The 23,128-nt window shown below is 39.0% G+C and overlaps 1 protein-coding gene across 1 annotated transcript in view; it reads right to left on the reverse strand.

The window, feature by feature from the left end:
* Positions 1 to 22,869, reverse strand: part of LOC119898680 (general transcription factor 3C polypeptide 1) — a 30,751-nt gene extending 7,882 nt beyond the window's left edge. The window contains exons 1-33 of the mRNA XM_038712863.1: positions 22,396 to 22,869; positions 20,978 to 21,187; positions 20,438 to 20,614; positions 20,187 to 20,330; positions 19,276 to 19,372; positions 19,074 to 19,197; positions 17,394 to 17,567; positions 16,999 to 17,114; positions 12,295 to 12,347; positions 11,831 to 12,204; positions 11,632 to 11,700; positions 9,472 to 9,596; positions 9,263 to 9,378; positions 9,016 to 9,169; positions 8,356 to 8,459; positions 8,068 to 8,204; positions 6,946 to 7,290; positions 6,615 to 6,760; positions 5,943 to 6,040; positions 5,762 to 5,858; positions 5,205 to 5,388; positions 4,974 to 5,070; positions 3,890 to 4,022; positions 3,681 to 3,765; positions 3,307 to 3,368; positions 2,594 to 2,702; positions 2,356 to 2,498; positions 1,237 to 1,379; positions 1,078 to 1,162; positions 877 to 989; positions 710 to 769; positions 519 to 612; positions 130 to 302 (exon numbers count right to left, since the gene is read on the reverse strand). Of these exons, the coding sequence (XP_038568791.1) occupies positions 130 to 302; positions 519 to 612; positions 710 to 769; positions 877 to 989; positions 1,078 to 1,162; positions 1,237 to 1,379; positions 2,356 to 2,498; positions 2,594 to 2,702; positions 3,307 to 3,368; positions 3,681 to 3,765; positions 3,890 to 4,022; positions 4,974 to 5,070; positions 5,205 to 5,388; positions 5,762 to 5,858; positions 5,943 to 6,040; positions 6,615 to 6,760; positions 6,946 to 7,290; positions 8,068 to 8,204; positions 8,356 to 8,459; positions 9,016 to 9,169; positions 9,263 to 9,378; positions 9,472 to 9,596; positions 11,632 to 11,700; positions 11,831 to 12,204; positions 12,295 to 12,347; positions 16,999 to 17,114; positions 17,394 to 17,567; positions 19,074 to 19,197; positions 19,276 to 19,372; positions 20,187 to 20,330; positions 20,438 to 20,614; positions 20,978 to 21,187; positions 22,396 to 22,616 (4,562 nt within the window). The 5' untranslated portion in view covers positions 22,617 to 22,869. The remainder of the gene's footprint in view (positions 1 to 129; positions 303 to 518; positions 613 to 709; positions 770 to 876; positions 990 to 1,077; positions 1,163 to 1,236; positions 1,380 to 2,355; positions 2,499 to 2,593; positions 2,703 to 3,306; positions 3,369 to 3,680; positions 3,766 to 3,889; positions 4,023 to 4,973; positions 5,071 to 5,204; positions 5,389 to 5,761; positions 5,859 to 5,942; positions 6,041 to 6,614; positions 6,761 to 6,945; positions 7,291 to 8,067; positions 8,205 to 8,355; positions 8,460 to 9,015; positions 9,170 to 9,262; positions 9,379 to 9,471; positions 9,597 to 11,631; positions 11,701 to 11,830; positions 12,205 to 12,294; positions 12,348 to 16,998; positions 17,115 to 17,393; positions 17,568 to 19,073; positions 19,198 to 19,275; positions 19,373 to 20,186; positions 20,331 to 20,437; positions 20,615 to 20,977; positions 21,188 to 22,395) is intronic.
* Between the last annotated feature and the right edge of the window lie 259 nt (positions 22,870 to 23,128).

The raw sequence follows: 23,128 nt of genomic DNA on the forward strand, positions 1-23,128 counted from the left end.
TAAATAAATAGTGCAACAGTCTTTTGCACGTTACATTCTGGTTAAAGAGACCATCTGGTCAAATGAAATAAATAAAATATAAGTAATCTGATTATTGACAGATTCATCTTCCCTCAGGTGGCCGTGTACCTGTAGTAGGACTGGGACAGTTGGAAGGACATCGGCAGGATGGGCAGTGCTCGGTTCTTCTTCGGCCCAAATGGCTGATTAATACGACGGCGGTTGACCAGACCCCTCTTCCTGCACTGTAGGAACACTTGGCACAGCAGCTCCTGTTTATACTTACTGTACATGTGGAAGGTCTAAGACAGAACACAGATGGATAATCAGAAGATTGTGCATATTTTGTGCGAGTGTCATGGGAAATGTGGACAAATGGACTATGGACACATGTTTAGACTTGACTTTTTATCATTATTCATTTATTTAAATTTTATGGTATTTTTACACTTCATAAGTCTGTGTTTTTAGGTCTGTTGCGTTATTTTCAGAGAAAGCATATTAAAAGATGGCCGTACCTGAAAGGATCTGGAGGACTTCATTTGACAGTTGGTCATGGCCAGAGTGCTCTGGATCAAGTTATGTAACACTATGGCATGAATGTCGTCTGTGCTGCAGTGGACACACACAAACAAAAAAATAACTGCTACCCTAAAAACTCGAACTTATTTCGCTGGAAGAAAATCTAAAATTCAAAATGATTCCTCACCAGTTTAGATCGTCTCTCCACGACACCTGCTTTCTATTCTCTATTGCTGAAACCCTAAACCTGTAACACACGTATACAGAATTACATTACAAACTCCACTCAGCTTCTTGTTTCAGCCATTACTGCTTGTGTTACAGTCAGAACATAAAACCTCCTCCTCTTCCTACCTTGAGAAGAGCTGATGTTTTGTGTCAGGTATGATCATATCACTAGCATTCAGAGTAGAGGAGAACTTCTGTCTGAGCAGCCTGACATACTCAGAGAATCCTTTAGCACAATCCTAAAACAACACAGGCAGAAATATCCAACTGTGAAGGCAGAAAGTCAAGAGATCAGAAATAAACAAACAAAGAAAAAAACCAACACACCTCTGAACTGTCCGGATCTGCAGGTCTCTTCTCCTCCAACAGTCTCAAAAGAGTTTTGTCCTGGTACACCTCAGCCAGACAGATCCTGCAACACACAGTTAATGAAAAAAACTGCAGGCTTTGGGTTTAAAAATATGTGTTTTCATTATGTGTACCTACCTGTAGTTCAGAAGCGTCTGAGGATTTTTGAGAATGTATTTTGAGCGACGCCCGACAGCTAGAGATGTTTTATCTGCCGATATCTCAAACTCAGCGTGGAGCAGGTCTCTGACCACACAGTAAGGTACGAATGGCCTTTTTAACTGCAAAACATCAACAATACACTGTATGTTTTGCTCTGAACAAGTACAAACAAGCTCGAAACATAGTTGACTTGAGAAAAAAGGTTGAAGAGCGAGTAGAAAACATAACTGATGATCAAAATCAGGACAATAATTTTTTGTTTATTTTATGATCATGATCAAAATGCGGGGCAACTTTTGCACATTCAAAACATATATAAAGATGTAACTGTTAGTGTCACAATTGTTAAATGTATTTTTTATGTTTTAGTAGTATGCATAATATAGAGCAGACAGGAAAGGAGTGTAGGTCCCTGTCTGGGCGAAGCTGTTGTGGTTACATGGCCAGTGTCTTAAACCTATTGTCCGATTCTTTGAAGGACTGTGGTGCCTCAAGTCAGCTGATGTAGCATTCATCCATTACTTTTTGAAAATAACACGTTTGTACAAGTTGTTATGACGTCATAATTTACACATTGCGCCAAAACACATTGTACACAATTGCAAAAAAATCTAATGAATTCCTTCTGTAGCAGCGAACAAAACTATAAATAGCGTACTGGCATATCATCACTGTCCTGTGATAACCATGTATCTCTAAATCTGGTGATTTTGATTTTTTCAGGTGAAATGAAGGATTGTTCCCTATAAAAGGGAATTTGGCTAATATTCCCACTTCTTAAAAATACAATTACAGCTGCCTGTTTACACATTAAGAAGTTATTGAGAATTTACCAGCATTAATTTGGAACCGTGTGTGTGTCCAGCTGACAAATGTTGAGTCCGATATTGACTCTCTTTTAGCTCTGTGCTTTAGTGTGGATTTGACTTGTTTGAATGACTCAATAAGTTTCTGTCTAAAAATTATACAAATAAAACAAGTGGTGGAAAAATCACCATTTGGTTTAAATGGCCACAGCCAGGCCTTGCTTTGTTTTAAAAGGGACGCAAAAAGAGTTTTAGACAACACTTCTTCATGTATTTGTGTGTGTGGTACCTTGCTATTGAAAAGGTGCGAAGCCACACTACAGAGCATCATCAGTGAATCTTCCTGTACAGACCAGTAGACTCTCTGTCTTGTCATCATTTTCAAAGCTTGGTGGTCCGCATCGTCATGAGCAGGAGTGCGTTTTCTGACCTCTTTAAGGTAATTAAACACACAAAGTAATAAGAATGCACCTCATCCGTCTTTAGTCCATCGGTCACATGCATTCATTTTTATGCTCACATCCTACCTTTCTTCTTCTTGCGTGGGACCTTGACAACCTCCTTTTTGCTTCTCTTCCTCTTCCGTCCCTTTCCTCCGACCACCTGCTGGTTTCTGGAGGCAGGCTCGACACCCACCTAGTTACAAAAACACACCGATGGGAAACATTGTCTGCAGCCTGTACTCTTTGATCTCGGCTGAAATGTTACTCAAGACACAAGATCACAAACACCATAAACTAGATTTAAGAACCAGTCAATGTCTCACTAGCCATCCAAGCAGGGCAATCAGCTGTTTGGCACTGATCTTAACAGAATGGTGTGATATGGAACATCAACAAAGGGAGACTGAAAATAAGTGGGTAATGTAAAATGGGTGTCGCTGGTTTAATTGTGAATGAAGCATTTTGAAAATGACATCTTCAGTGGGAAAAGTTCCAATAACATCACCGTTGTCATCCAACATCGAACATATCAACTAGGAGCTAACAGAGCACAACAACTCTGGGTTTAAGCAGTCTCTGGCTAGCAACACTATAGCAGTAGGTGTTCTGGAGTGTATTTCACAACAACAATAAAACTACTACATCCTCCAAAATGATCATAAAGTTAAATCAACACCTTTCTAAAACAGTTTCAACAAAAACTGAACATTAATAGTACAATTTATTGCAGGACTGATGTATTAGACTGCATTAGTTTTAGATAGGCAGACTTAAAAAACTGGCAACAGAACTCATACCTCAACAGTTTCTAGCATCAGTGGTTTTTTGGTAGTCACGTAACGAGGTTTAGTAGTTGCTCCTGTTAAACACAGACATATAAAAAGTATATTATTGATAAGTAGGAACAGTAACAGCGAGCCAGTAAAACGGAAGACAAGTTTGAAGCTTAAAAAGCTGCCGCCTTCTCTCCTCCACTCAAAGTCAACATAACATCAGATGGAAAAACCAGCAGCGCAAAGATAGCATCAATAACTCCAAGGCTCATAGGTAGGTATTGTTAATGCTGAATTAAGGAAAGAAAACAACTTGGCTATGAAAGTTTGTTTACGATTGAACAGAAAGTCCAATATGAATATGAGAGATATTCGTTATGTTCCAAGCAACAACTCACCAGCTTGAAGTGCAATTCTGAGAGTATTATTCAGCAGGCTCTTCAGTCTGACTTTGTTGTCCTTCGCCTCTAAACCACTTGGGTTCTAAAAACAAATACACCAGATACGTGTGACCAAAATGCAGAAAGCACAAACATTAGGCTGCATTTCATACTGTCTTTTGTCTATGTACATACACACATGTTCTGCTTGTGTTTTGAATACATACATTTTTGATAGCAAGTAGGTGACTGGTCCACAGCCAGTTGCGTTTAAGATGACCAAAGAATTCAGAGTCCAGACCTCCTGCTCCTTTACCGTCTCCTGGTATTGACCCGTCATCGCACACTTCACGACTGCCCCTGTGTGTGTGTGTGTGTGTGTGTGTGTATACAGCATAGACACACATCAGTACTACTCTAACACACTGGTGATAAGCTGAAATTATACTGCTCTGACCTGTTTTTGAATTTAAATGTCAGCTAGTTTGAGTTGATTATCGTATAAAACATGGGAAAGCAAAGAACCAAAAAGTGTAAGTAAAATATATTTGTTTACACCCGATTCTTTATCTCGTAGTGAGTATACTTTTTCCATGTACAACTGCAACTTAAGATTAAAGCTGTAAGCTTTAGGAGGAGGGGTATTGGCAGAAATTAAATATATTATATTGCTGGGACCCACACACTCCAGCACCTGCTTTATTGTGAGGATGTGAAAAAGTCTCATAATTAATTTGTTGAAAGGGATAAAAAAAGATATTCACCCCATGTGGGGATCATACACACAACCCTTAGATTGAGAGTCCTGTGCTCTACTGACTAACACTGACAACCACTCCTAAATTATCCTGTTGCTAACTTACTTGCTATCCCATGTACTAGACTAGACCATCGTTTCTTGAGATGTCAGAAAAACAACTTGTTAACTTGAGATCTCAAGAAAATTATCCCCTTATCTTGGGAAAACAACATTTGTTATTTAGAGATAATGACATGAATAAATCAAATTAAAGAATAAAAGAAAATAATTTAAATTATTTGTTATCATAAATATATGGTCTCTCAGGGCTTCCGTAGCATAGTATGCCTTTAAATTAAGACAAAAATCAATTAGGAAGGCAACGCTTCATCTTCTTGTTTTCAAAACCTGCTGTTACTACAAGCACCATCGACACAGGTTGATCTGTAACAGTGGCAAAAACATGAAAGCAAGAAGTGGACAATGACAGCAAGAGATTCCAGACACATTACAACACAACATATCAATGTAGTTAATAAACACGTCTTACAGAAAAATCATACTCCACCTACTTTAGCAGGTACGCCAATCCTATGAACACGTTGCGTTCGGGCACAAATAAAGGAGCAGGATCGTCTTCTGTGACATTTCTCTTATTGCGGATGACCCCTAGAAAAAAAAAAAAAAAAAAAAAGACAAGCACATCTTCAAATAGAGAAAATTATAATTTTCCCCTTAATTACCAGTGTTGTGAGTGATTCTGCTTTGTGTGTGTGTGTGTGTGTGTGTGTGTGTGTGTGTACCCAGTGCTGTATTGAGGCAGACACACATCAGGTCGAACCAGTAGTTTTCTACATCTTCAGCAGTGTTGAATGTGTACCGGCGCCTCTCAAACGGATTGTCCGGCGACTCTGTGACCAGCCAGTAGTGCGGCTCAGCATTGGTGGTGTCAACAATAGTGGCATTGCGCTTCAAGTACAAAAAGAGCTGGTGCAGGTATGGAGACAAAATATGAGACTTGTGAGAAGAGAACTGACTTCATTTTGATGTCCTTTGACCAAGTAAAGAACCTCTGTATCTTGCTTTTAAAAACACGTGCTGTAAATACAAATATTGTATTTGGTGTTGGTGAAAGCCCTTTTCAATTGTAGTTGGTTTTGTTTTACATATGAGGCAACTTAAAAAACTTCATAATTAGTACGTTTATTTGTAATTCTACAACACTGGGCTGCACAATAAATTAAAGTTGTAGCCATCTTTACACTACTAACAAAGAACATAAATACAAATATATAAAATTAGAATATAATAAAAACTACATATACAGTAATGTATATACAAATATTATACAAGGTATAACCTGATCCTTCTCCTTGAACTTCTCCACAGGACCAAACTGTAGTAGACCCATGTAGACCATCTTCTGCAGGTTCTCAAAAAATGAGAAGAGGTATCTCCTGATATAAGGAACCCATAAATACTCAATTTAGAATTTCATTTATGATGTGTTATAGAGAGAGAAAATGGAGAAGGAAAGTCACCGTTTATAAAGCAGCTGTCTTTTCATTCTGGCAGGGAGCGCACTAACAAGATGATGTTGCTTCACAGGGTCGTTGAGATATTCCTCCAGTCCATCCACCTGTGGAGTCAACAAAAGAGTCTTCATGTACAGCATGTGCTCCGTCTTTCCTCATGCATTACAAGTGGGCGATCAACAATCTCACACATTCCCACATGTACAACTTTTGAGGGATGATGGAATCTACATTCAGTTTATTATTTACACCTATACACCAAATATTTTAACCAGTCCACTTATATAAATGAGAATACACGAAATATTAGAACCACCTCTTAGTATATCTCTGGCGTTTATTGCAGGAATGTATCAGGCAGCATTTGTTTAAAACTACATGTACCTAATATGCTGGAAATTGAGTGTATATCATGTCCAGGTAATATTTAACAATTCAATTTTAAAGAACATGTGTTTGTAGGCTGTTGGCAGGGAATAAATGATTACCATTAGGATAATCGTTTTTCTTGCATTGCACAGCTATTCAACTATGAAATCAAATGTATGTAAGTCAAATGTTCAGCATCACTGTCACAGATGAGGATCATGTCACCATAAGAGAAAACAACCTAAGAGTGCACAGACAGTACGTGGGATGGACTGCATAACATCGTTCAAAAACAAAACGTGTGCTCACCTTATAATTGATCTGTATGACCTGAACAAAGACTGAGAGAGGCAGGCAGAGGAGCACGTCGCCAACCATCGCCCAGCCGCTGCCAAACTCCTTGTGTACACGGACAGGAGGAATGAATTTCTTCCACGAATCTTCATCACAATACACTTTCAGAGGCAGGCAGAAGATTACAGGAAAATCAAGGTGGTTAGTCGGGAAAAGAATTGCTTGAAAACATAGGCATTTTGGCCTTCTGACAACAAGTAAAGTCATTAAGAAACTAAATGTAAGCAGATTCAAAATGGGTACAAATGTTATTTAACGGAAGAGTTCCCACACATGATGCTCTCACCTTTCATGTCAGACACAGAACCACCAGGTGCTGATTTATCCTTCAGCTTATCCTCTTCATCACCTGAGGATGTCGCATCTGAATTAGACAGAGCAGAATGTGCAGTTTGTGGGTCTACAGAGTCGGTGGCAGCACTTTCAGATGGCTGTGTTGGGCCGTCCTGTTTTTTATGGTTGTCATCACGATCAGGGTTGTTTGGGTTTGCTGGTGTTTCACTGGTCAAGTGGGAGCCAGTGTAGCTGTTTCTGCATGGGTGCCCGTATATGAGGTACCAGAGGAAGTTATGAATAATACGGAGACGAGGCATCTTAGGCTGGAAGCCAAAAGTCTTTCCCAAACCCCGAACTATAAAAAAAAAAAAAAACATCATCATACAGTGCAATTACAGTCAAAAGGAAACTTAAATAGAGCATCAAAACGGGTGAAGCTGCAGGATCTGAAAGAATTTTTCCAACCGGGAATTCAAATTCACGCTTTCTTTCAATGATAACCTTGATGTTTCTTTACAAAGAGACACAGGATTTCCCTCAATTTAAAAATTCTTTATCTGATACCTATTGTACTAAGGATAAATTATGAAAATTTTGAAAATCATGGAAAATCATTTGTGTCAGTCTGGTATAGACCTGAACATGATCGGCACTATTAAGAGGCAAATGGAAATGGAAGCTTTTTGTAAAATACTTGGCTTGGTGATTATTATTTGAACATAATAGCTAACATAGAATACGTTATTTTTAAAATCTTTCTTAATCGGCAGGCTGTTACAGGCGGTTATAGTCCCTTCTCTCTCTACTGAAACGGTCCATGGTTCAAAAATAATCACCAGTATCTCATTTCAACTGATTTTATGCTAGGTGACTGGATGCATCTGCTCCCCTGAAGTTTTTAAATGTACTGAGACTTGTATGTTTGACTTTTCTTGAATGAAGCAAAATTTATTAAATGGAGTTACTCATTATTTGTGTTGACAGTTTAACAGGAAGAGCTTCATGCCCATTTGAGTATTAAAGCTGTCCTGTGACCGAATACGGATATTTAGAAAAAGACCTCCAGACCTGATGTCGACCACAATAACTCCTCCCATTTTTTCAACTCTTCTAACGTGCAGTCAAACAGAACCTGTTGTGGGCTTGAAGTCATCGTCCTCTTTAAAGCTGTCTCTCATTTTATCAGCCATGCTGTTTTTGTAAGTGCTGACAGTCATCTCTGCAGATGTTTTCTCTTGTTCTCTGGCTCTCTCTTGAGCATGCTGCAGACTGAGGAACAGACGACAAAGATCAAAGTGACAGATGGAAAGACAAAAGACACAGAGGCTTGTTCAAGATACAAAACATGTCCCTGTTCTATACTACAGTATACTCAGACAAATTATCCCTTACTGACATATTTTATTTGGTTTGTGCTCACCGTACAACTGTGTAAGAGCTGGAGATTTTGAAGCGGACCTGCTCAATGACTCGTTTCACTATGTCATCGTTGGGCTGAATGGACGGATGAACGACCATCTCAACCTGCATACAGAAAACACCAGACAGAGACAGGGGGTAAGTGGTAAAAGCGGGTGTCAACAATTAAAGGTCAGCATCCCTTTTCTAGTGTTCTAGTTTGAAAATTTGTTGTAAGTGTGCAATTTCATTTAGTAATCCACTGTATGTGCTGCATTTTCTAATGTTTGTCATGTTAGTAAATGAGTAAGTAAACCAAAAGTCACTCTCTTGCATGTGCTGCTCCTAGAGGTCCAGTCTGGACAATGTTGGCCAAGCATCAATGACTGAATGAATGTTCTGGGTGTATACGTGTATGTATGTAGATTTTGTATATAAATAACTGTATATAGCTTATTGTTTTTATTTTATTTATTTTAAATGTTACCATATTTTAAAACACATGTAATTATCACTTAAGTTCTGTGTGTTTCGTTACACAACCTTGTGTTGTATAATGACAAATAAACAACCTTGAAACCCTTTCACCTTGTATAATCAGTGTTATTTCCTTCACCTGTCAGGGGTCATAATCTTATGGCTGATCAGTGTTTAACCATGAAGGGGTGATGCATGCACTTACGTTCCTTGTGATCCCATCCTGTATAACAGTGGTCTTGTAAAACTTAAGCAAGCCTTCTTTAGACAGACTGGCAACGAGACGTAATATGGTCTTCTTGCAACACTTTGTGCTGACTCCATCCTGCTTCTCATCGTCATTGATTATCTTCTGTAGCCTGGACAAAGACAGCATGTTGACATTTTTTGTTCCCTTTTTTCCTGTGCGACAAATTGCTAAAATTAACTGATAACATGTAAAACAAACTGACTGGAAAAGACCCTCTATGATTTTGGAGTTGTGCACAGCCTCAATGATCAGGTTCTTCCTCCTCAACAGGCGGTACGTCTCATGAGACCTTTCAGCAGATTTTTTATGTCTGGAGGCCTGAAGGAGGTGGAGTGAGTGAACTGTTACCTTCAACATTCAGCTCAAAACAGAGAAGAAAAAAACCCACTGAAACCAACCCGTCAGACGGACCTGCCCAGAGACAACCACAATGTTGTTGTCTGCCTGGTTATCAGCTGCATTCAAGGCCCCAACCTGAGGCAACGGGATGGTAGGGCTTGAGCTGTATTCTTTATCCTCCTCAATGTGAGCTTGTTCTGACAGAAAAGACAGTCTGAATTAAATATAATTGAACAAAACAAATAAAGACACACGTATAATATATACAGTCGGTAAGGCAAATTCCTTTGTTTTTGTTGTTGACTGAAGACATTTGGGTTTAAGATCAAAAGATGAGACAAGAGTTCAGAATTACAGCTCTCATTTCCTGGTATTCATATCTAGATGTGTTAAACAACTCAGGACATACCACCCTTTGTATTAGACCACAGCATTTTTAGGTGAGCAAAAGTAATGGAAGAAATAAGTAAATAACATTTAATATTTGGTGGCATAACTCTTGCTTGCAATAACTGCCTCAAGCCTGCGACCCATCGACATCACCAAACTGTTGCCTTCTTCATTTGTGATGCTATTCCAGGCTTTTACCGCAGCTTCTTTCAGTTCTTGTTTGTTTCAGGGTGTTTCTCCCTTCAGTTTCCTCTTAAGGAGGTGAAATGCAGCTCTGTTGGGTTCAGGTCAGGTCATTGACTTGGCCAGTCTGAAACCTTCCACTTTTTCCCCTGATGAAGTCCTTTGTTTTGTTGGCAGTTTGCTTTGGCTCATTGTCCTGCTGCATGATAAACTTCCTCCGCATTAGTTTCAATGCATTTCTCCATAACTTGGCAGACAAAGTGTTTGTCCACTTCTGAATTCATTCTGCTGCTACCATCATCAGTTACATCCTCAATAAATATTAATGTTCCAGAAGCAGCCGTGCACGCCCAAGCCATGACATCACCTCCACCAGGCTTCACAGATGAGCTTGTATGCTTCAGATCATAAGCAGTTCCTTTCTTTCTCCACACTTTGGCCTTTCCATCACTTTGCTAGAGATTAATCTTGGTCTCATCAGTCCATAAGATTGTGTTCAATTGTGTTTTGTGGCTCGTCTCTGTACTTCTTTGCAAAATTTCACTCTGGCCTTCCGATTCTTCCTGCTGATGAGTGGTTTGCATCTTGTGGTGCGGCCTCTATATTTCTGCTCTGACTCTTCTTCCAACAGTGGATTGTGATACCTTCACGGCCTGCACTGTGGAGGTCGTTGCTGATGTCACTCACTGATGTTTCGGGGGTTTTCTTCACAGCTCTCACGATATTTCTGTCATCAACTACTGTTGTTTTCCTTGGCCGACCTGTTGGACGTCTGTTGCTCAGTACACCAGTAGTTTCTTTCTTTTTCAGGACGTTACAAATTGTTGTGCTTGCTATGTCCAATGTTTGTCCTTCGTTCTTTTCTCAGCTTGACAATGGCTTGCTTTTCTCCCATAGACAGCTCTCTGGTCTTCATGTTGGTTTATCCTCCTTAACAGGAAATGCAGTCTTTATAGGTTTGAACTAGTTAGACTAGTCATGCAGAGCTATTTAATGTTTGGACTATCAACCTAAAAGGCAACACCTGGGCAACAAGAAACATCTGTCAGTCACATGTTCCAATAGTTTTGCAAAAATGGGTGGGTTCAAACAAAGGGTGGTATTTCCTGAGTTGTGAATACCAGGAAATGAGAGCTGAAATTCTGAACTCTTGTCTCATACTCATCTTTTGATCTTAAACCCAAATGTCTTCAGGGAACAACAAAAACAAAGGAATTTGCCTTACCGTTCCAACACGTTTGGAGGGGACTGTATCTGTCATGGAAAAAGACTTGAATTCTCAAGAAATCACAATATCAAACACTGTTACAAATGTTTGTATTTCACAGGTAAAAATCCCACATAACATTTTTGTCGGCTATAAATGAGGTCTGGCAACACTTTGATATGTTACTTTTTAAAGAGACATATCTAAATATATTTTCCATCTGCTCACTGGATACAGCCCAATCATATCCATCAGATCTTCAAGCATGTGTTTCCTAAATGTACCTAGAATTACTTGAGACCTGAGAACTGCTGAAACTGTACAGAACAGAATCAGTTCCAGCAGTACTGTCAGTACTGTGGACAGCAAGGCTGAATGAATAATGAATACTTCTCCTTCAAAGTTTGACTGTAGCCAAAGTAGAGTTGTTTAGGTCTGTTTCTGCAAATTACCTGCTCTGGGATTGGACACCGAGTCCGGTGTCCTACTAGTCGTGAATTTTCTGCAGGCTTGGGTTTCACCTGAGTGATGACAGAAATTAGAGAAGAGACAACATAAAGAGCTTTAACCACCTATAAAACCAAGACTGATTACTGATACTTTTTAAGTAATATCTGTTGTAAAATGTGCGAAGGTTTAATGCTTACTCACATTCAGCTGGTGTGGGTTGTACGATGGGGAACTCAGGTTGTGTCCGTTTAGTTTTCACACTGCTTTTCTTCCCTGGCGTCTTTCTTTTTGCTCCCGACTTTCCTCTTGCTTTACCGCCCTCTCCATCAAAGCCTCTATCTGCTGTATCCACCTCTCTGTCACCACACACCTGCCCAGCCTCCTCTGCATCTTCGTTTCCTCCTCCACCTGCTTTCTGAATCTCCTTTGCTGCAGGAGTTCTGGTGTTTTCTTTTGCCGTCGACTTTGAGGCTGATGGTGTAGTATCCGATGTCTCTGGTGCAGAAGAGTACAAGAGCTTTTGCCGTTCCTGCTCCTTAGCAAACAATTGGAGTCGATCACTCTCACCCACACACCTGTCAAGAGAAGTAAGCAGAACAGTATTTGGTACAATAGTACCTGATATGATGTAATTTATAAATCTACACTCGATTATAGATACACACTTATGGCTGATAAATTTCGTAGTCCTCTGCCGACCCTCATCTTCCATGAATCCCTGCAGGGTGAAAGACATCGCACACAGTGAGTGACCAGGAAAATGGAAACACCATTACAATATAATACAATATGTGATAAAATAGCCCTGAATTACATGCTTTCTTACTTAAAATGCTCACTTTTGTATGAATTTCTACCTTAAAAATCCGAGCATTAGTACCGGATCAGACAGAACGTGTTGCAGTGAGAGAAAGTAAGCCTTAAACCGACCATCATTAAGATGAAGCTAATGGACCAGCTGGTGTTACTACCAGCTCCTCCTCCTCCTTTCTGAGGGTCTCATGTACCCACATGAATCTTTGTTTCTCCATCTCCTGCATGTTTGTACACCTCTCACCCTCAAACAATGCCAGAGCAAGCGCACTACGTTTGTCTGTTTTTTTTAAAGCAGATGTTTTTAGCAACAAAAGACACAGACGTGCGAGTTGTGATCAAGTTTCTGCTAATATGACAGTTATTACCAAACATTACAGATCGCTGATCTGTAATAATATAATAATCTTTGATTAGACTGACAGGACAGCTCATTCATCACACTGCTCTTTTCCAAATTCAACCAAAAAAAGGCAGTGCTGTGTGCCTCGTGTTTTCGAACCTTCGAAAGTGCTTTCTGTCTGATCGGGGTCTTGGGGAACTTCTGTATAGCAGTGAATGCACTAAAAGAAAAAGCTTGTAAAGCTCTCTATGTAATTAAACAAAAATTATGTAAGTATCCCATTTAAAATCTGGTGTCAAATATTACATAGTATTATTTAGCCGAGTCATCAGAATTACAACAGATGGGCGAAGCATGCCATTGACACCATACATGCAGAAACATGCTATACAATCAAAGAAACTCTCCTACAGGGCAGTTTCCACTGATAATAGAGACTCAAAAAAGAGCACTAAACTTTCTGATGCATCTCAGATCACATCCCTAAGACACCCTCATATTCAAGGCTCTTAAAACCCAAGAGCTGAACCCTGAAAAGAGTCCCTTATGCCAGCTAGTCCTGACACTAACGAAACATGTCACACAGACCTTTCTCAGCACTGCTTTATAAACACAAATTAGAGTAAACCAAATTATCACTCAAAGCAAAACTGCTTATTTGGAACACTGGGAGGAAGAGAAAGAAAACAAACACAAACTAAATTGTTATCTGGCCCTAAATGGAAATTATGAAATGGCTGGATATCTCTCTACTGTCAGAGACATCAAGTAAAAGCAGCTTCTTACAAAGTACAGACTCAGTGACCCTTGCAATTGAAAAAGAGAGACATAAAAAGTCCTGGTTACCAAAAAAATACAGAGTCTGTGAGCTCTGTACGACATAGGAGGTGGAGACGGAGACACATTTTCTCCTGAAATGTGTTAAATATAGAAGCATAAGAGAGCAATATGTTGTATGGAATTCCATCTATTAATACCAGATTTCAAAGAACTTTAAAATAACAATAAATTATCAATAATCCTAGGAGAAGGACATACGACAAACCTTGCTGCAAAGTATGCATCCCTGTGTCACAACCTGAGGGACAGCGAGTGACTCAGCGAACTGGTGCACTCAGTTTTTGCTGCATGGCAGGTTAAATCTTGTTAATTATTTTTTTGTAGCTTGCATTCTATCTGTATTTTTTTTGTGTTGTCGTAACTTACAAAACTGAGTAATCATGATTGCATTAATTATTGTTTTGTTTTATTCAAAATGTAAACATTAACTTGTTTAACCTAAACACTCATGCCAATAAAGCATATTAAATTGAATATGTAACAAGTGAGGCTGCTGTGTTGTTGTACTGGACCACATTATAATAAAACGGTGTTTCCTATATTTGTCTAAATACTATCAACACCTCTATGTCACAGTATAAACAAGATTAAGCCACGTTAGCAGCTTTGTAAAGCTATACAGCAATGCTTTGAGCTAAATGCCAATTTCAGCATGCTAACATGCCCACAGCGACAATGCTAGTGCTGATGTTTAGCAAGCATTATGTTTACCATGTTTACTATCAATCCATGCTAGCGTGCTAAAATTTGCCAAGTAGCACTTCAGGCAAAGTACAGCAGAGTATGAGGGGAATCTCATAGTTTCACAGGTTTTTGCTCAAAGTCACCAAAGTCATTAGGATTCACCCTCAAGAATGTCAAAATGTAAAACATGTCATGGCAATCCATCCAATATTTGTTGAGATAGACTGGACCAAAGTAGTGGAAAAACTGACTGACTTCAAAATGTAAACTGAAGGTAGTATGCATTAAAAGAAAACTACTGGCCACTCCAAGTAAGCGTATTAGCATTGGCAGCCTTATCAAAGAATAAAAGTTTCTGTTGCATGTTTATCACCTATAAACAGACAGCAAGAAACCCATCCGACACCAAACAAACTGATTTTTATCAAATTGTCATCAGAGCTAGTGCACATAACAGCATTTCAAAGAGGAAGTGTTCTCTTTGTGGTGGTTGGTCTCTGGTGGAGTGGAAAACACCAGCATATCCGACAATTGAGTGAGTGCTTCCTTTTAAATATTGTCCTTTAATATCACACAGGTCAAATTAGGGTCATTTGCACAGACAAGTAAGCTAAGGCATGTGACTCTCCAAAGCAGTACGTTAAACTCTGTCTCTACTCTTTGTCTGTTTGGCAAATGGATGCAGCTGCCTTGATAAGGATGGACTCTTTGTTCTCCTGGGCAAAGCAAGATTAGCTTTATTTTGTTTCATACAGACCGACCAACCTGAAGTGGCACACAATGTAATTCAGGCTAAGTTAGGTAAGCATAGCGTTTTGTTTTAAACAACTTCATACATGTATAAATGGGTGAATAATAATCTTATTTGGACAAGTTGTAAATCTCATTAGGTCTAGTAAGGATAAACATCCCACGTCAGGAAGAAGCCTTCAGATTAGGTTTTGGCACTACTCTGTGTCCTCACTTTGTACTGTAGTTGACATTCGAGCTTCAATAAATACTTCTGCTTAATCCTGAGTTTTCTGAAAATTTACTTATCACTGGCGCTGACCAGCTCACAAGAACTTCCTTCACACTCCTGACATATTTGCATTCACAAACAAACTGCCCATTAAGCAATAATAATAATAATAATAATACATTTTATTTATAGGCACCTTTATGAACACTCAAGGTCACCTCTCAGAACATAATATAACAGTACAGTAATAAATTCATAAAATTAACAAATAATATTACAGTGCATAAAATCAGGGTATATAACAACTGGAAACAAAGATTGCTGTGGCCTGATAGATAGTGATCACGTGGGATATGCCAGTTTAAAATGTAAATGTGTTTTCAGATGGGATTTAAAAATGGAAAGTGAGTGAATGTAGCCGATGTCTGGTGGAAGAGAGTTACAGAGACGAGGGGAAGAGTGGCTGAAGGCTCTGAACCCCATGGTGGTCAAACGAGCAGGAGGCACAGTGAGGTGAATCGAAGAGGAAGACCTAAGAGTACGGGTGGGTGTGTTAATATAAAGGACATCAGTGAGGTACAGAGGAACGAGGTTGTGACCTTGAATGTCAGGAGCATAATCTTGAAATTAATGCGGTATTTAACTGGGAGCCAATGAAGCTGCTGAAGGACAGGAGTAATATGATTATGATGATTCTGGTGATGATACAGGCAGCAGAGTTCAGAACCAGTTGAAGTTTATGTATGGTTTGAGAGGAAGACCAACGAGAGTATTACAATAATCAATGTGGAATGTGACCAGTGTGTGAATGAGAACGGCTGTACTAGTGGGTGAGAGAGACGGTCGGAGGCGATTAATGTTACGTAAATGGAAGTATGTAGACCGAGTGATATTATTAATGTGAGCTTGAAATGAAAGTGTGCTGTCGAGGAACACACCCAGACTCTTGACCTGGGGGGAGGGGAAAACTGGAGTTGTCAGTGGTTAGAGATAAACTGTCAGATGTAGTCAAAGTGGATTTGGTGCCAATTTCATTTTGTCACTGTTAAGTTTGAGGAAGTTGCAAGAGAACCAGGATTTGATTTCCGTTGGTGGGTGGGAGAGATGTGGTAGGTTTGGTGGACAGGTAGAGCTGGGTGTCATCCGCATAGCAGTGAAAATGGATGTTAAATTTACGGAAGATATGGTCAAGAGGAAGCGGATAGATGATGAACAGAAGGGGCTACAGGACAGAGCCCTGAGGAACGCCGGTAGTGACAGGTGATAGCTCTGATTTGAAATGTCTGAGTTGGATGAACACTGACTTAGGAACTGTTAATCTGTAATGGCCTTATTCCTCAATCAGTTCCTAACCCTTATTAACGTGGTTACCAAGAAGTTAAAATAGGATCTGCAGGTTAGGAAGTTTCTGTAATACAGCCCCAGATCTCTTATGTCCCTTCATGCTCCCTGAGATCCTCGGATGCGTCGTGCCTCTGCTCTTAGACTTTGAAATGACCTGCCTGAGGAGATCTGTGCTGCAAAATCTAAATCACTTTAATTGCTTTTCCGTGTTTTCATTTATGTTTTGTTTTATGACATCTTAGTCTCTTTGTATTTATAATGTGTATAATTTTTATGCCTTTTAGCTTGTATTAGTCTTTGTATTTTAAATGTGTAATGTTTTTATTATGTTTTGTTCTTTATTGTTTTTGTTATTAACATGATTATTAAAAGCCTAGGTCTTACCTTAATCAAACCATCCCTCTCCAGTCTTCGGCAGATCATACGGGATTCCAGCTTACCGACGTTCATCCTAACCCCAATACCACTCTGGGGGATTCCTTTTGTACCACAGGATAATACTGCAGTACAACAAAAAGACACAGGCAAGATTTAATAATAGAATACTTTGGAGGTGAGAGAAGTTATTTCATTCATTTCAGACGTGTGCCTGTTGTCCGACCTAATAAACTCAGAGCCAAAACAAAAGAAAATTTGTCCAAATACATCTGGACTGCGGTGGAGAGCCCAAAACTAACTTTCTTATCTATAAAACACAACAAAATAAATACATTTTATTCATCCTGACACACAGTATCCCTGAAATGTGTTTCATAAACAAAGAAAATGATCAAATCTACCAATGTGATAGGCCTGTGACAGGAAATCTTTCTCCATGATTCGCCCCTCTAAAGGGAGAGCTCTTCTTCCAGTGTCAACTTCTTCGTCCTCGCCCTCATCATCGTCATCTTCAGTTACGCTTTTCCCTGTATACGGCTTTAACAGTCTCGCACATCGGACAAGCACTTTCTTCCCTGTTCAACAAAGTGAAACGACGCAGTCAATAGGCATGTGGCAAATGCAAGGCTAAACATAATCACACAAATCACAATTAAATTATACATCATTTAAATGTATTTTTGTAGTGACTTTAGAAAAATAAAAGATAGTCTTGACTCAAGGTCCACTTACTGGCTTTTTCAGAAGCCTTTAACTGCATCTGTGTCAAGCTACTATTTTCATGTCAAAGAATGTTTTTTTTTTTTATTTAAACCATCACTCATTTAATAGAAAGTATTCTTTTAGTAACCTATGAAAACATACTTTTTGTCGTACTGCAGTGTTTAATTAGTGTGATTAGCAAGTCAGTAAAAAGATACCATTGTGCAGAGCAGCTGCCATGTTTTGTGCAGCAAAGTAGACCTGAATCTATTTGTTGATTAATCGATGAGTCAATATGACAGATAAGTGATCGGCAACAATTTGGATAACTGATTAATCAATTAAATAAAAACACCAAAAAATTCACAGGTTTCAGCTTTGCAAGTGTGAAGACTTGCTGCTTACATGATAGTTAGTAAGTTGAGTTAGAATAAATAACGCTGGACAAAACAAACAATTTTAATATATCAACTTGGGCTCTGGGAACTTGTGAAGGGCAATGAAATGAAATGGACTAGGGCTGCTCGATTTTGGCAAAAATCATAATCACACTTTGGTCAATACTGAGATCAAGATTATTTCACATGGTTACTCACTGACTTTGGAAACATCAAGCATTTATTGTACTTAAATTAGTTTTTTTAAACAGTGGATTTCAATGATCTTTAATTATAATTCAACTGAAAAACAACAATCAAAATCCAGGTGGCAGCTAGCTTGACCAGGTTTTTTGCCAAGAACGGCTCACTTAACCACTTTTAGCTGAACTAAACATGCCAGAGCCTGGCTGAAAGTGAGATTTTTGTTAGGTAGGCACAAAGGCACAATGCTGTAAAGTAAAGAGGTGAGCTGGATTTAAGTTAAGGTAATCTTTATTGATCCCCATGTGAAAGTTTGTTCTCTGCATTTAAGATTTATAACAAAAAGACAAAAATGAGACCGTCATTTCAAAACAAAATGCAGCACAATAGTCACTTTATCTTGATTATCTTATTTTCATAGTCATGGTAGCCAAATTGTAATTGAAAATAAAATTCGATTAAATCACCCAGCCCTAAGACGTACAATTTACTATATGACTATTTTATGGACTAAAGGATTAATTAATTCTAACATAAATATTAAGAAACCAATGTTTCAATATACTGTAGATTTAAAATGTTTATTCAGTATTATTGATCAATTTGAGATTAATACGTCAAAATATTATAAGCAGTAACACAGTAAACGGAACACAAAGATTTTCAAAATGGGCTGTCAAATAAGAAACTGCTTACCATAACCATCACTAAAATAGATAATAAAACCAAAAAATACTGTAAATGTATTGCTGTATGTGCTGACATGCTCTGTTGTTCTGCTTATGAACGGCACATTACCTCGCTTGGTGGTGCAAGGCCCCGCGCTCGGATCTAAGTCCTCCAGAGGGAACTGGCAATACTCAACCAACTTGGCAGCTCGCATGTATTGAAATATACGCTTAAAGGTACATTCGTCCACCTTCTGCAAGAAAACACAGCTATTGTCACATATAAAAAGATGAACATGCACAGACCAACAGACACTCAGAGAGATACTCACAAGCTGCTCTTTGAGTGTGATCAAAGTGGCAAACTGATCAGGTGACTGCTGGAGAAGATTGGACACGTACTCCATCAGAATGTCATACTTACTCCTCCTGAAAGAGCAGAAGTGGTTGAGAGGGGGACAAAAATAGATAGAAAAACACAGGAAGTTACAGTTAAATCCCAATACTAAATTTGTAAAAGCAAAAACAGGCTCTGTTCCTCCTAAACATCATGATAAGACTAGTTATCCACTTTATCCAAGAGAAGTCCTCCCTTTCATCCAGTTCTGCAATGTATGGCTTTGTGTCTCTATTGCTGCAGATGTCATCAAAAGCGGTCTTGGCCGGGGCTGCGAATTGTTTGAAATGTTTCCATGCTAGTGCTTGAATTTCACTACCAATACAGACTTTTTTGAAGCCATATTGTCATAAATATAAAGACATTTCTCTAAAAAAAAAAACAACAACAACTTTGTTTTATTTAACAAAAGCAGTCAAAGTTCTTAAATGTTAAATGCTGAAGCAGCCAAACAGGAATTAACAAAACAATCTACAAGTGGCAACGTTTTTACTTAAATCAGGAAGTATCTGATCACTTCAGTCAGTGCAGAGCCACGCTGCTGGCTGTGTGAGGCTATACTTGCATGCTAACGTCAGCACTCCCTGGAAAACATTTCATTGCAATGCATCTAATAACTGTTGAGATAACTGTTGAGATAACTGTTGAGATTTCAGTCTCAACCAAAGTGGTGGACGGACCATCAGACCAACATCGTGCACAGAGCTATGCTATTAGGCTAAAAAGTATGGAGGTTTGATGCCCAGCCAGAGACTTCACTTAACACAAATCACAATTGGTTTGAGATTGCAATTGGAGCATAGTGGTGCAACAGTGTTGAGAAAAACACACAGATCATAAACCGACCTGTTAACATAGAAGCGTTTGAGTAGCAGGAGAATGGAGTGCTGCTGTTGTCCTGACATCACTCGTGCGATATGAGACTGCATGCTGACAAGTCCATGTCTGACAAGAGACTTCCTCATGTAGTGCAGCTTTCGAGCATCGATCCTGTTGATACACATCACTTGCTGTTACAAAGTGGATATCTAACCTGCAGCTTGTAACACAGAGTATACATACAGCAGCAACAACGGGGGTGTGAACATGTCTCCTACTTGAAAGAGCATCCGTGCATATCACTTTGTAGCTCTCCTTGCCATCGTGCTCGGCCCACTCGTTCCAACACACAGTAAGAGTCGTCAGTGAGTTTCAAATCAGGATCGCTCTCACTACCAATCAGGGTCCTGAATCGCAGTGATTGAGACGCAACGACAACGAGCTTTCGGCCATATCTGAGGAGGTGCAGGTTACAGAGAAGGAGGATAGTGTGAAACAGACAAAAAAAACTCTGTTTAGGTTTTTCTAACATGCAACTCACTGAATAACCTTTTTGGTCTAAGCTTAGATATTTGTAGGTCTTAGTTTGAAGTGAAAAAGTATCATCCAAACGCATTTCTAATGTCAGAATGTCACGCTAAGAGAGACAAGGGTATAAAGCATAAAGAGTAAAAAGCTTAATGCCTAAATCACTGGATTAATATACACTATTAATTTGTGCGTATTTGAGCAGTGTAGTAAAGATTGCTCATTTAGTAGGCAGTGTCTGGTTCATGCTGCTGAATCAATGTAAATAATATAAAACAAACTCTACAAACCGTTCCAAAGCCTCCTGCAAGTTGACTAATGGGGTGAGGGACTTGGAGCGGATGTGCTCAGTGACGTGTCTCCTCTCCTTGTAGAGTGCACACGAGCCCTGTATCCCATCCTTGTTGTCTAGAATAATATGGACCGGGTAGATGTCTTTCCGTGTTTCATTAAATCTCAGTGTTGTTTCAATTCCTGTTTCTGGGTCGATGTCTTTAAACCTGAAAACACACACGCAAACACAAAATCTAAGTCAGGGAGTCCAAACTCTAATACAAAGACGCACATGGAGCATATGAAATATCCTACAAAGTATAATGTTTTAATGTTAATACAGAATCCCTTAATGGGAACTCTATGGAGAAAGATACTCTCTAGTTTCAATATAAATCACAAATCCATAATGTTCCCTGTTCCAACACTGCAAGTGTGCAAACTGAACTGTCTATGAAAAATGGTACTAAAAACAAAACAGGGGAAGGCTTCACACAAGACCTTGGAAGGGATTTTCCCATTTAGCCACAAAAGCATTAGTGAGCACACTCAGGTGCCTCAGTTACTGACATGTGCCTGTGATGGTTTTGTTCAAGCCAAATCAAATGAGGGTGGACAAAACATTAGAAACACCTCCATGTATAACGCAAAACTATTCAAGAGCACCAGAAACTGCAGAGGTGGTGAGGAAAGAATTCAGACAATTGCATGAAATGACCATCAAATTAAATCAACACATCTCTGAAGCAGATTTAACAAAAACCTAACATTATAACCTTTATTATGCTGTATTAATGTTAACTTTAAAACACCGAGATCATTTTACATGTGTTTCATCACGCCTGGATTACTGCAACAGTCTTTTCACTTACTTAACCCAAAAATCTATTGATCGACTCCGAACTGTCCAAAACTCAGCTGCCAGGCTTTTGACCCGAACAAAGAAATATGATCACGTCAACCCTGTTTTCGCTTCATTACACTGGCTCCCAGTACGTTTTATACTTTTAATAAAAATACAGTTTAAAAATAAATAAAGCTTTAAATACCTTCTTAAAACACACTTTTATAGGAGAGCCTTTCCTGATTTTAGTTGATTGTATTTATTTATTTTACTTTGTACTGTATTTTATTTTTTTAAGTTTCTTCCTGTGTTTACCTTCTGTCTTATCCGTTTTCTGTTTTGTATTGTCTTTGCTCTTGTGGAAGCCCTTTGCAACATGGTTTTGAAAAATGCTCCATAAACAAAGATTGTTATGATTATTATTTTTATCATTATTATTGTTAGCCTGCACTAGTTTTAGCTAGTTGGACCTCTTAAACTGGCAACTGAGTGTGTTTCTCTGGGAGAAAATAGACCCACAACAAATGTGTGTACAGTGTGGAATATCTTTCATAACTAGGACTCTGATGACAAGCAGAATGATCTGCTCACCTGTCAAACAGCTCAACGTCGTCTCTCTCCTGTGGGAGTTGATAGAATCGCAGGTCGTTGTTGTTGATAAGTGACTTCCAGATGAGCTCCTTGGTGCAGTCATCGAGCTTCAGGGGAAACTTGGGCTGTCTACTCTCTAGTCGTATCCACAGGGTGGGAATCGTTATCCCGTCCAGTCCCTCCAAAGCCACTTCATCCGCAACTATACTTAACGGATCCATGTCATGCCACCGACTGGGCTAACGATGTCAGCCAGCTAACATGCTAGCTTAACAACAGCTATCTAGCAGCTTGTGTGGTCGCTCTGGGCTCAGACGTTTACCGGGTATTATAGAAAGATGCTTTAATATACGGTTTTGTCGGGCAGAATATATGCAGTACTAAATAAATACCAACTTGTTTATAAAATACTTCCTCTAACCATGTTTCCAACGTGTTTCCGAATAGCAGTGTGTATCTGTATACGCGATTGCGTCATTTTTCAACTTTGACCTCACGTTGTACGCGCAAAATCCACAAGGTGGCGTTCATGTCAGTACAGTTTCTGGAATTAATTTCATGGATGAATTGTCCGTGTTGTTTTAAACCTTTATACCGTCTATTTCTGAACAGGCACATAATCATTTTAGCCACACGTATTTTGATTAAAAAAATATTGACTTAACACGTAAATTAATGCCTTCAATGTGTATATTACTCAGCACCTACCAGAATCTTCTCCAGTGTTTTTAAG

Source organism: Micropterus salmoides, unplaced genomic scaffold (genome assembly GCF_014851395.1).
Source record: "Micropterus salmoides isolate LMB-PRFRI ecotype aquatic unplaced genomic scaffold, ASM1485139v1 Ms_hic_scaffold_12, whole genome shotgun sequence".
Classification (NCBI taxonomy): Eukaryota; Metazoa; Chordata; class Actinopteri; order Centrarchiformes; family Centrarchidae; genus Micropterus; species Micropterus salmoides.